Raw genomic sequence first — 13,632 nt, 5'->3', positions numbered from 1 at the left:
ATTCTTAACTTACGAAAGGTTTTAGCATTGCTGTAGGTTCATTAACCACATAATAGCAATCCTGCTTTGTGGCGAAATCCACGGTAACGGCAGATATTAATTAATCATTTGATATTTTCTTAAATGCCTCTCTTTAATTCTGAATCAACTAGTTTCTTTTTTCAACGTACTATTTTGCTAATCCAGTTAATTTAGTGCCGAGTCGGATTATTAACCTTGGTGTTATCGCTGAGACCTGATTAATCACGAATCCAAGTGGCTTTTTTGGGTCCAATTCCAAAGATTTAGGTTAAGGCAAGTCTGATTTATTTATTGGAAACTAATTTGGTTCCTGGAATATATGACGCGAGTTATTTATTCCCCCCCTCTTTTCTACGTATAATTTCATTTTAATATTTTATACCTCTTCCCTTATAAACTTCAGGAGGTTTGCAGCTTTTAACGCTAACAGCGGATTAAGTAACTTTTTAGGGATCCGTTCCAGTGCAACAAGTGATATTATACTTTGAGCGGAAAACACAAACCGAAGGCGTGACCTAGAGTCAAATCTCATAGCTGAACCCTAGTTTTAAATTCGAAACAGAGCCTTATGGGTTAGTACTGACTTTATATCCAATTGTTTACGAAGAACAAACGGATTAAGCTTCCATAGACTTGACTTGATTTCGTTGTTCGGCTTCTCATTTTGTTCTCAATATTTATGGCAGTTTTTTTAGTAAAATTTTATGTAAGCCGTGTCGAATGTTAGAATCCTGATTAACAAAATGCGCCTCTCTTGTAGTTTCCAAACCAAAGATTCCCTTGCTTCCAAAGCAAAAGCAAAGCCTCCTTGAAAGTTTATAAAGGGTGATTCCCTTGCCTCTGCTTCCAAAGTAGCTTTTGCCTAAACATTTTTAGATTCCTTTGCCTTTTTTAGAGTTTCTAATGATTTTATGCCTTTGTTAGGCACATCTCTATGTTTATAAGCATAATAATAGAATAAAAAAGGCGTTCTTTAAAAAGATCTACTAAGAAGCAGAAACACACTACTGTAAGCACCAGATGAGTAATAAACAGTAATGAAACCCCCCTAACCTAAAAAAGTTAGTGGTTGGCTTGTTTTGTTTGCCCTAGCGACACCATTAAGAGGACTGGGTGATTGTGATTAGAGATCAATTCACTGTCGCTTCGAGTACACGACGAGGTTACGAAACCCGTCATGGCGATAACATGGTAATTTAGAAACAAGGCGTGTATGAGGAACTATCAATGTCTACGGTTTGCGTTGGGATTGCCCTTCGGCACTTCAGGGCTCAACCAATTAAACTCTCGGTGTCTACGGCGTTAGAATGAACTTCGTGCATCCATTTATTTCTACGGAATTACCAACGCTAGACTGGACGTATTCGACCATGCGCCCAGATTATGCAGGGAAAACCAGCGATACTTTTTAAGAGCAAAGGGTACAGGAACGTAGTGGCGTTCTCAACTCATTCCTCTGATCCCAGTATAAATTGGATCGGCGAGAAAGGTTAACCCAACCCTGCTTGACACTTTGTGCCCCTCGCTCCCTAGTCTTGGCATAGGATTTAAAACATCGAAAAGGTGGGCTATAGGAAAAAGCGTAGGGAACCGCTTACTTTAAATAAAACAAGAACTGAAAGAAAGAGGACTGAACATAATACCGGGTGGAAGATACATGCTTTACCTTGCAAGTTGTGAAAGCTTTCTTCTCAATAAGAGTGAGAGTTAGTGGTATATAGCTTTATCGAAGCCCGAAATGAAACGATGTTGCACTGAAGAGGACTCGAACCCCTAACTACCTGGTTCGAAGCCAGGGACTCTATCCAATTGAGCTATCGGTGCGGGGGGGTTGGGTCAAGGAAAGCCCAACCCTGGAAATGTTTTTTGCGTTATTTCAAAATGAGTTTACGTAATTAAAGAAAATTAACTCAATTAAAAGACAAAAAAGTCAATCTTTGTCGTTGATGATCTCTCGGTTGGTTACCGAATAATTTAACCATCCCTTCCCTAAAAGAAAGTAATTACTTGATATATGTAATCCGTAATATTCGGATTCAGTCGTCAGCTGTGGTTTTTACCCTCCCCAGGGTGTCCGCTCTGCCCGTGAGACGGTTTTTTAACCACGACGTCTACGTTTAAGTTTAAAGGCAGTCCCTTTACGAATCCGGCTTCTAAGCCTATGGAACTTAACGAAAATCTGGACAGCGTCCCTGGCTTTATTATGAACGGCTTGGATTTTATCCGCCTCCTCCTGCGAAACAGTTATTTCTGTTTCTGGATTCAGCGGCGGCATGTCTTGCTCAACAAAAACTACTTCTGGAGTCGAAGGCAAGAGCTCAAACAGGGCTTTATACATGTCAATCAAAGGTTGCGCCTGGGAGACTATTTGCGCGGCATAATGCGCTATCACTTCCTGGGAGAAGGGGACCTTCAAGAGGAGTTCTATGCCCTCTTCCGGGGACATGCTTAAAGGGAGAGATACCCCAGAGATGAGCATCAAGCCAGGAATAAGGTCCTTATGGAACGACGTGAACAGACGGGAGTTTGCCTCCTTAAACTGTACCGAAATCTGAGCCCATTCCTGCATTGTGGCTTCGCTGACTATGGAGGGGTTTAACTTGGCAGAGATAGAGTTTACTAGATTGTTTATTTGCGCAGGCTGCAGTTGTGAAACGAATTCATAACCGTTCTCAGCGCTGGGCAATCTGCCTTGTTGGCAGGTTTTTAGTATTTTATCACAATCTTGCCAAGTTTCAAATAAGATTGAACGGCAATCCTCCTCCTTTAGTTGCATAAACTGTGAATGTGAAGACGCTTGAGTTACTATTGAAGAACTACTAGCGCCCATATTCATACAGTATGCTGTTTCAGCAAACCCAAGCCCAATTAGATTTAATAAAATTAAAAAAAGAGCAACAAACAAGAATACCTTTCTCAACGAAAGAAAGGAGAGATATATGGTGAGGTTATTAAAAAGAAAGGAGAGATATATGTTGAGGTTCTTAGAAATAAAGGAGAGATATATGGTGAGGTTATTCAAAAGAAAGGAGAGATTTCTGGTGAGGTTATTCAAATTCAAAAGATTTCTTTTTTTAGTGAGGTTATTCATGTTTATCTTGTTTTCTTTTTTTAAGATACAAATAAGATTGAAAAAGCCATCGTCAAAGCAAACAAGGCAATAGCTTCTGTTAAGGCAAAGCCTAAAGTAACATAACCAAATGATTATTTAGCTAACGATAGATTTCACGCCACAGGGCTTGTCAAAGAACTAAATACGTTTCCAATACCTACTGCTGCTCCTGCTAGGGCTATTGTAGCCGCTCCTACTCCAATTAATTTTGCACCTTCTAGCGTAACTAATTCTTAAGTGTCTGTGTAATAATAATAAAAAAGTGTAGTTAGCACACTTTAAACGAAGTAGAGCGGTTGGCTGGCAAAGAAAGCTTACGCCTTTGAAGAAGAAAGATAGAGTTTGCATGCCTACCTTACCAAACACGTTGGATGTCGTCGGAAAACCAAGACATTTGGTAAACAGTCTTGTTGTCTCTTTGCAAGCAAGCCCATTTAATTGTAACAATTTAACGGATAACAAGATTATTTCCGGATGAATCCAAAGAAAAAACATAGTAAGCAGAGCCCTGACCCAAATGAAGAATAAGTGGTAGATTGGTAATGTTATCATTAAGGTTCATTGGTTTTATATAATGTCAACAATACAACTAAGCATTCGTTGACAGAGTCAAAGTTCCCCGTTTCTCAATCGTGGCATCCACGTTAATAAGTCGAAAGCCTCTTGGGCCGTCATTATCAACCAGGAAGGAAATCCTAGAGGAACTAGGATTTTTGGTCCAGTAGCAAGGGAATTGAGGGAATGTAATTTTGCCAGAGTAGTCTCGTTAGCTCCCGAAGTGTTGCGATAACTAATGAAAAAAAAAAGAAAGCTCGTTTCATTTATTAGAACTCAAAGAAACTTCAATTCCTTTAAAAATTTGGGTTTGAAGAGTTAGTTGTCGAATAGTCCAATACATACACATATACAAATATACAGAAAAATCTATCTATATCTATTCTATCTATATCTATTTAGATAGATACAACTCAATAAAACGAAGATGGATAGCCAATGAAAATGAGTAGAAAGGAAAGAACCTTTTTTCCGCCTTGAATATCATTTAGATTTTGCCAAGAGGAAAGGCTGGAGATTTTAGGAATTACTTAAGTAAAAACAATTCTAATAATTACCGATTGATATTTCACGAATAATGATGCCATCTCCACCACAGTTACTTCAATCAGAAATGCGAATACGAAAAGAAAAGCTATGACTAGGATACCAGCTACTAAAATGACTAGAGGTATCGTGCAAATCTTACTGGAAGAAGGTTTTTTAAAAAGCGTCACGGAACACACAGAGGGGGGGAAAATTTTTATGGATGTCAAGATATTTTGGCAAAGAAAAAAAGCCTTACCTTACGTGGCAACTAAACTATAACTATTAGGTACATTAGCAAACCCGGTCTCAGAATCTATTGCGATCATATAAGAATCCCTAAGATCTTAGGGGGCATGGGAATTGCAATTTTATCAACGTCTTATGGACTCATTACAGATCGGGAAGCTAGGCGAAGAAAAACTGGGGGGGGAAATTCTACGCCATATTTGGTAATTGAAAGGGAGAAACAGGGACAAAAGTTACTTATTTTCACCAGTTACGTCTTCAATGAAAAGAATTTTTTTGGAGAAACCTGTAATGTAAATAGGAGGTTTACTTATTCCAAATGATGAAGAAACAGAATCTCATTGACATGGAAGGTACAGTTACAGAATCTTTACCCAATGCCACGTTTTGAGCGTGTTCGGATAATGGATGTCAAGTTTTGACTCATATATCGGGGAGGATGCGACGCAGTTATATAAGAATACTACCAGGAGATAGGGTAAGAGCTGAACTGAGTCCCTATGATCTTACCAAGGGACGCATCATCTACCGCCTTAGAAGTAGGCATACAAACAATAGTCAGTAGATTTCGGTATCAGTTTAGATTTTCGGCAGTTAACCAAACCACTTCTCTTGCCAAATTTCCTATCTTGATTAGATCGAAGAAACATGTAGCAAACCTACAGGTAGATTTACCCAATTAATTCAAGGTTATAGATACGAAAATCCGTGCTTCCATTCGGAAAATATGTAAAAAATGTCGATTGATTCTACGACGTAGACGAATCATGGTAATTTGTTGCAACTCAAAACATAAACAGAAACAAGGATAATAAATATTTCTATCTGAAAAAGAATATTAATTAAACAGAGCTTCCCAATAAAAATAATTAATTAATTATGTCAAGTCAAATAAATCGAGAAAAATTCGTTCACGTGGGGGAAAACGCGGAGTTCAAAAGGGAGTCATTCATATACAGGCGAGTTTCAATAACACTATCATTACCGTCACAGACGTCCGGGGACAGGTAATTATTTGGTCTTCCGCCGGTGCCTGTGGATTTAAGGGAACACGCAAAAGCACGCCATTTGCTGCGCAAGCTGCGGCTGAGAATGCAATTAAAGCATCAGTGGATCGGGGTATGAAACAAGCAGAAGTTATGATGAGCGGGCCCGGACCGGGGAGAGACACCGCTTTGCGAGCTATTCGCAGAAGCGGCATAATCCTCAGTTTCATACGTGACGTGACTCCTATGCCGTATAATGGTTGTAGACCCCCCAGAAAGAGACGCGTCTAACTAGTGATTAGTCACATCAAAAGGAGAGAAAAAAAAATTACGTATGCGCACGCAAAAACGAGATGTCGACCTCTAAGCAGGCAATTCAGTGGAAATGCCTTGAATCCAAAATAGAAAGTAAGCGGCTTCATTATGGTCGTTTCCTTGTATCTCCCTTTAAAAGGGGTCAAGCCAGTATTGTAGGAATTGCCATGCGTAGAGCTTTGTCACAAGAGATTGAAGGGACAAGCATAACACGTGCAAGATTTTGCGGAGTCGTGCACGAGTATTCCACAATAACGGGTCTTCAAGAGACAATACATGATGCTTTAGTTAATCCGAAAGAGATTGTGCTTAGGGGCGATTCAAAAGAAGATATTCAAGAGGCGTTTTCATCTGTAACAGGTCCTAAAGAAGTAACTGCGGGCGATCCATCATTACCACCTGGCGTCGAAGCAATTGACAATTCGCAATATATAGCTACCATTACCCAACCAATATCTCTAACTATTGAATTAGAGATTGAAAAAGATTGCGGATATCGTATAGAAAATCTAGCGAAATCCGGAAAGGGACAATTTCCCATCGATGCTGTATTTATGCCTGTCCGAAACGTAAATTATAGCATCCATCTATTTGGAAGTGGTAGAGCGACGCAGGAAATCTCATTCATTGAAATATGGACTAATGGTAGTCCGACACCACACGAAGCACTTAGGAAAGCTTCTGAAAAACTCATGGACTTGCCAACCACCTTCTCGTATGTAAGGGGCGGAGACGTATCTCTCTTCGAAAATGGATTCTCTTGCTTCCTTTGCCTCCTTGAAAGTTTATAAAGGGTGATTCCCTTGCCTCTGCTTCCAAAGTAGCTTTTGCCTAAACATTTTTAGATTCCTTTGCCTTTTTTAGAGTTTCTAATGATTTTATGCCTTTGTTAGGCACATCTCTATGTTTATAAGCATAATAATAGAATAAAAAAGGCGTTCTTTAAAAAGATCTACTAAGAAGCAGAAACACACTACTGTAAGCACCAGATGAGTAATAAACAGTAATGAAACCCCCCTAACCTAAAAAAGTTAGTGGTTGGCTTGTTTTGTTTGCCCTAGCGACACCATTAAGAGGACTGGGTGATTGTGATTAGAGATCAATTCACTGTCGCTTCGAGTACACGACGAGGTTACGAAACCCGTCATGGCGATAACATGGTAATTTAGAAACAAGGCGTGTATGAGGAACTATCAATGTCTACGGTTTGCGTTGGGATTGCCCTTCGGCACTTCAGGGCTCAACCAATTAAACTCTCGGTGTCTACGGCGTTAGAATGAACTTCGTGCATCCATTTATTTCTACGGAATTACCAACGCTAGACTGGACGTATTCGACCATGCGCCCAGATTATGCAGGGAAAACCAGCGATACTTTTTAAGAGCAAAGGGTACAGGAACGTAGTGGCGTTCTCAACTCATTCCTCTGATCCCAGTATAAATTGGATCGGCGAGAAAGGTTAACCCAACCCTGCTTGACACTTTGTGCCCCTCGCTCCCTAGTCTTGGCATAGGATTTAAAACATCGAAAAGGTGGGCTATAGGAAAAAGCGTAGGGAACCGCTTACTTTAAATAAAACAAGAACTGAAAGAAAGAGGACTGAACATAATACCGGGTGGAAGATACATGCTTTACCTTGCAAGTTGTGAAAGCTTTCTTCTCAATAAGAGTGAGAGTTAGTGGTATATAGCTTTATCGAAGCCCGAAATGAAACGATGTTGCACTGAAGAGGACTCGAACCCCTAACTACCTGGTTCGAAGCCAGGGACTCTATCCAATTGAGCTATCGGTGCGGGGGGGTTGGGTCAAGGAAAGCCCAACCCTGGAAATGTTTTTTGCGTTATTTCAAAATGAGTTTACGTAATTAAAGAAAATTAACTCAATTAAAAGACAAAAAAGTCAATCTTTGTCGTTGATGATCTCTCGGTTGGTTACCGAATAATTTAACCATCCCTTCCCTAAAAGAAAGTAATTACTTGATATATGTAATCCGTAATATTCGGATTCAGTCGTCAGCTGTGGTTTTTACCCTCCCCAGGGTGTCCGCTCTGCCCGTGAGACGGTTTTTTAACCACGACGTCTACGTTTAAGTTTAAAGGCAGTCCCTTTACGAATCCGGCTTCTAAGCCTATGGAACTTAACGAAAATCTGGACAGCGTCCCTGGCTTTATTATGAACGGCTTGGATTTTATCCGCCTCCTCCTGCGAAACAGTTATTTCTGTTTCTGGATTCAGCGGCGGCATGTCTTGCTCAACAAAAACTACTTCTGGAGTCGAAGGCAAGAGCTCAAACAGGGCTTTATACATGTCAATCAAAGGTTGCGCCTGGGAGACTATTTGCGCGGCATAATGCGCTATCACTTCCTGGGAGAAGGGGACCTTCAAGAGGAGTTCTATGCCCTCTTCCGGGGACATGCTTAAAGGGAGAGATACCCCAGAGATGAGCATCAAGCCAGGAATAAGGTCCTTATGGAACGACGTGAACAGACGGGAGTTTGCCTCCTTAAACTGTACCGAAATCTGAGCCCATTCCTGCATTGTGGCTTCGCTGACTATGGAGGGGTTTAACTTGGCAGAGATAGAGTTTACTAGATTGTTTATTTGCGCAGGCTGCAGTTGTGAAACGAATTCATAACCGTTCTCAGCGCTGGGCAATCTGCCTTGTTGGCAGGTTTTTAGTATTTTATCACAATCTTGCCAAGTTTCAAATAAGATTGAACGGCAATCCTCCTCCTTTAGTTGCATAAACTGTGAATGTGAAGACGCTTGAGTTACTATTGAAGAACTACTAGCGCCCATATTCATACAGTATGCTGTTTCAGCAAACCCAAGCCCAATTAGATTTAATAAAATTAAAAAAAGAGCAACAAACAAGAATACCTTTCTCAACGAAAGAAAGGAGAGATATATGGTGAGGTTATTAAAAAGAAAGGAGAGATATATGTTGAGGTTCTTAGAAATAAAGGAGAGATATATGGTGAGGTTATTCAAAAGAAAGGAGAGATTTCTGGTGAGGTTATTCAAATTCAAAAGATTTCTTTTTTTAGTGAGGTTATTCATGGAACTAAATACGTTTCCAATACCTACTGCTGCTCCTGCTAGGGCTATGGTAGCCGCTCCTACTCCAATTAATTTTGCACCTTCTAGCGTAACTAATTCTTAAGTGTCTGTGTAATAATAATAAAAAGGTGTAGCTAGCACGCAAAAAAAGCACTTTTTTGTCTCAGAAAAGAAACAAAAAGAAATGTTATCAACACTTGAAATAAGATTTTTCTTAGTAACTTGTTATTTGACATTGATTTATAATTCAATGCGTATGATACTACTAATGCTATAACTATACTTAAAAGAATACTTATATCATATTGTATTAAATTACTATTAAAATTGTCAATTAAACTATTCTCATTTATCTCACCTAAATAACTATTATTTATTATATGAAATATTAATGGAAATAAACTTACCACTTTTAATAACAATAGTTTTAGGCTTGATAACTTATTACTTATTACTGAATTTACTATATGCGGGGTTGAAACACATTGTATACCCGACAAAGAAGAAGAAAAAGCAATTGGTTTCGACGAAGAAGCGTAAGGCAAAGAAGCAATTAGCTGAGAAACTGCGGGTTTCAACGAAGAAGCAATTGGCAAAGATGCTACGGGTTTCGACGCTGCGGGCGAAGACGGAGAAGCTACTGGCAAAAAAGCAATTGGTTTCAACGAAGAAGCTACGGGTTTCGACGAAGATGATTTATGCGTATTTATTGTTAATTTTGGGGCCGAGGATTGATCTATCGATTGATCCTCAGCAGCAAGGTAACGAGAAAGAATCAGGTGACAATAAAGGATCAGCCGACGATAAAGGTTTAGGCATAGGCAACAAACTATCAGGCGTAGACGATATAGGATCGGACACGTTAGATACAGAATCCGGCACTGACGATACAGGATTAGGCACTGACGATACAGGATCAGGCATAGATAAAGGATCTGGCACTGACGATACAGGGGGGTTTGGTTCTGAAACCGATAAAGGAATTGATACTTCAGTAAACATATTGGTTACAGGCTTATTAACATCTGTTTTAAATTTGTTGTAATCTTTTGATAGTTTATTTACTAATCTAAAAGTATAGTTACATGAATTACAAATCTTCAAAAAGTTAGCGTTTGTTTTAAATTTAAGTAACTTCTTTATTGTATCTTTATATAAGGTCTTATCCCCCGTAATTTTTTGAAAAGGTATTTTTTTTTTCTTTTGAAACTAGGATTCATTCGCTTTACGCGTACCAGGTTTCAATTGATTGACTACATTGCATGCCATGCAGACCCGTAACGGCTCCGAGCAGACGTGTAGATGGGATGGATGGCAAAGGAGAGTGCGAACGAAAAGGCCCGAACAGAGTCCTCAAAGGCCGCAACTCCGGAGCGGAGAAATACACAAACACACACGTAGTAAGGCGGTGGCCCGGACTGCCGGTTCCGTTAGTCTAGCATTGGCTAGCTCACTACTGAGATCGAAAACGTAGCGGACAACGCGTCACACCTGAAAAGGCGGGGCCATGCTAATTATGCCACTTTTTTCCGAGTCAGGATGGGGTCAAATTCAGAGCCATGACAGATTCAAATCGTTGATTTCATTTGCCAAAGCTAGAAGCTCGGAGAAAAAGGGAATTAATCTAGCAGATCAACAAGTGCAAAGCGTCTTGGCTAAACTTGACGTAGTGCAAGACGTGACCCGTTGTCTAAGAGACGAAGACGGAACCTCCTTTTTGCCTTAGTAAAGTAAAGCCCTTCGAAAAAACAATAAATTCGCCGGAAAAAGGCAAAGCTCGCGCAGCGGAGCTAAATGAACGAGAATCGGATAATCCCGGCGGTAAGTGAAGTGATCACTGCTTATCAGGAACTAGTAACAAGTACTGCGGGTGTGGACACAAATTTAACTGCGGACGCAGGCGCAAATTCGACTGTTGTTAGCTCTGATTCCGAAGGAGATGGGCCGTTTGGCCCGTTTAATTAACCTTCGCAAAGTGTCGCATAAGTAGCGACCTGCATGAATAGTGTACACAGTAGGTTACTTTTTTGTTTTTTGAGGTTTCAAAACAAAAAAGGTTATGGATACAAGAGATGAAAAACCCAATACAAAAAGTCACCTTTCAATTTATCATGACCTGCAGTCTGCCAGAATCATTCGCTATTGTTCTATTGGTTTCCAAACGGATATATAGATTTGAAATCTCAAAGAATAAGAATAAAAAAATATTATACACCGTTACGGCCTATCCATATAAGATAGAAGAAAAAGAAAAAAAATATTATTCCAAAGAAAAACAGAAAGTCATTCTTTAGAGATTACCGAGTACAAGTGCACATCTAGGCTATTAAGGACCCTCTACCCTATACTATTAAAGATATTCATATGGATTTAGACATAAAAGGGCTATTATCGATTTAGAAAAAACACTTTTCTTATTGAAGATTGCTTGTAATATGATTAAATCTATTATTCATAAAGGAGGCCATTTACTGTTAGTAAATACTGATCCTTTATGCAATGAAATAATAACAAAAATGGCAAAAAAAACCAATTAAAATCATATTAATTCTAAATGGATTGGTGGTTTTTTAACTAATTGGGAACATATGAAACATGAGAAACGCTTAAAATCTTCATCCACGCAGCACTCTAGCCCACGTTTATTAAAGATGTAAAGATATTTTGAGGGACTGATAACACGCTAAATTCTAGATGGTTTGGTTATATTGAATGCATGTAGAGATTTTTACGCTATATTTGAAGCTAATTGATTATGAATACTTATTGCATTTTTGGTAGATTCTATTCTCCCAAAGGAATTACACAGATTAATTACTCATCCCATTCCGGTGAATAATGATTCTATATGGTTCACAAATCCATTTTGCTCATTAGTCATAAAAACAGTCATTTATTTAAAAAATGCTTAAAACCCCAGCAAAAAAGCCAAAGGAATTTACAAAAAAAATTCCATAAAAAAGGAAAAAACAAAGAAAAAAGGAAAAACTATCAAAGAGCGCATAAAAAAGAAGAAAAAAAAACAATAAACAATGACTTTTTTCACTTTTCATTTTCATTACTTTGTTTAATGATCTTAGCTTAGTTATTCTGGCTTTTCCAGGGGCGGGAATAGCTATAGTTCTTTGCGCAGGGAGTGAATTGAAATTGATAGAACACTTTTGGCCGGCAGGCATATTTTTATAGAAGATGTCTGGTCTTATCTTCTTCAAAATTGGCAATAAATTCGGGGTTTGACCGAAACATACCAAATGGGGCAATTGCCCAAGGCTTGGGTAACACATGATCTGGTTGAGGCCTTGTTTCCCAAACAACTACAATCCCTTATAGGTTCGTTAAAATCATAATTATATCTCCACAGCCACGCATGGGATAACGCAACAAATTGACGGGAATCAAGCAAGCAAGGGCTTTCGCTTATAAGGCAACTACTTTACTTAATAACCTGGAAATGGCAAATAAGCAATTGTTTGTTAAATTCCATGAGCTTGCGATTAACATTGGATTATACATTACATCACACGGGGCTCAAAATTCCCTCTACTTCAACCCTCCCCTTACCGGAAATCTTAAATTGCCTTTCAACCATCAGATTACCCCCCAAAAACCCGAATTGGCCGGTCAGCTTTTAAAGAAAGCCAAAAGCCTATTTCGAGTTGTTCTAATAACTTCTGCAGGCTCCGGAATTACTGTTTGTGGAATTGCCTGAAATCTTCATGTCGGCATCGTATGCCGAAGATGGATTCGTTGTCTCTACATCTGCCGCGGCTGACTTTGGACAGAAATTCAAACAAGTGTTTCAATCAAATAGCTGCAACATTTCACTGATTGAAAAAGAAAATGGATAATCGATCGTATCTTATTTTCATAGTTTGTAGTTTCCTTTTATAGATACAGATATAGACTTTCTTTTTTTTATTATAAAACAGAACTTGAAAATACAAACTAACGCTGGGGGAAGGTCCGATCCCTTCCCTTCCCGGAGGTATGGCTGAGCGGCTTAAGGCATTGGTTTGCTAAATCAACATACAATACATTGTATCATGGGTTCGAATCCCATTTCCTCCTACACTTTTCCTTGATGATTATGCTGAAGTACAGTACAGAATCGAAAATTACAAGACGCTCTTTCCCTATGATATGATGGCCAGGCCGTTACCTGAGCACTCTTCCCGCCGATCTTACCTTGGTAAGAATGTAACTGTGTCGTTGCCTCTGTTCCGTAACAATGAACAGCAAAAATAGACAATCAAAGGAAAAAGTGCAGTGGTCACCCCATTTGCCATCCCTTCAAAATGGCAAACCAAACGACACATAAGTCTACTTTGATAACTGTAACGGTAGCCGCTACCTTTACCTTATCAACGCTTTTTTGTTTTATTAACGCAAGCAAGCAATTCTATTTTTGCTTTCGTTTGCTTTCTCTCTTTTTAGAAAAGCAGCAAAAACAACAAGCTATAGTAGCGCTACAGCAGCTATAAAAGTAACCCAATCCCAGTCCTTCACGTTAAGCGGTCTCCTTTTCATGCTTTAGATAGCATAGCATCTCAGTCTCCTGCATTTATGTTATGGCCCTCGATTTCCCCAGCAGAAAGGGAACCCAACCCTTTAGTCTCTTTTTACCCGTATATAGTGGACCTAAAAGCATGAAGCCTTACTACGAGCCCTTCAGACATGTATGCAGCAAGTCTTTCTAAAGGATCTCTAAACACAGACGCCGATTTATGAAGATCTTGCATTGCTAGCTCTGCAACCTCCATCTTTTCTTCAAATAACGCAGCAGCACATGTGATAAGAAGATTCTTCACA

At 39.3% G+C, this 13,632-nt stretch overlaps 3 protein-coding genes across 3 annotated transcripts; 1 reads left to right on the top strand and 2 right to left on the bottom strand.

The window, feature by feature from the left end:
* Positions 1-2,119: 2,119 nt before the first annotated feature.
* LOC147416614 (uncharacterized) lies at positions 2,120-2,797 on the bottom strand. The gene has a single exon (XM_086508220.1). The coding sequence runs from the start codon at positions 2,795-2,797 to the stop codon at positions 2,120-2,122; it is 678 nt and encodes a 225-aa protein (XP_086364346.1).
* Positions 2,798-7,830: 5,033 nt separating this feature from the next.
* On the bottom strand, positions 7,831-8,508 carry LOC147416613 (uncharacterized). The gene has a single exon (XM_086508222.1). It carries the CDS (start codon positions 8,506-8,508, stop codon positions 7,831-7,833), a length of 678 nt encoding a protein of 225 aa, XP_086364348.1.
* An 855-nt stretch (positions 8,509-9,363) lies between these two features.
* On the top strand, positions 9,364-13,387 carry LOC147416612 (uncharacterized). Its single transcript, XM_086508223.1, has one exon. The coding sequence runs from the start codon at positions 9,422-9,424 to the stop codon at positions 9,866-9,868; it is 447 nt and encodes a 148-aa protein (XP_086364349.1). The 5' UTR covers positions 9,364-9,421; the 3' UTR covers positions 9,869-13,387.
* Positions 13,388-13,632: the final 245 nt, after the last annotated feature.

This window comes from Adiantum capillus-veneris, unplaced genomic scaffold, assembly GCF_014529385.1.
Source record: "Adiantum capillus-veneris isolate H3 unplaced genomic scaffold, ASM1452938v2 Hic_scaffold_754, whole genome shotgun sequence".
Classification (NCBI taxonomy): Eukaryota; Viridiplantae; Streptophyta; class Polypodiopsida; order Polypodiales; family Pteridaceae; genus Adiantum; species Adiantum capillus-veneris.
This window is presented reverse-complemented; position numbering and strand designations above follow the sequence as displayed.

Excerpts from the sequence above, each read along its gene's own strand:
- LOC147416614 (XM_086508220.1), bottom strand. The coding sequence starts at position 2,797 with ATGCAACTAAAGGAGGAGGATTGCCGTTCAATCTTATTTGAAACTTGG.
- LOC147416613 (XM_086508222.1), bottom strand. The coding sequence starts at position 8,508 with ATGCAACTAAAGGAGGAGGATTGCCGTTCAATCTTATTTGAAACTTGG.
- LOC147416612 (XM_086508223.1), top strand. The coding sequence starts at position 9,422 with ATGCTACGGGTTTCGACGCTGCGGGCGAAGACGGAGAAGCTACTGGCA.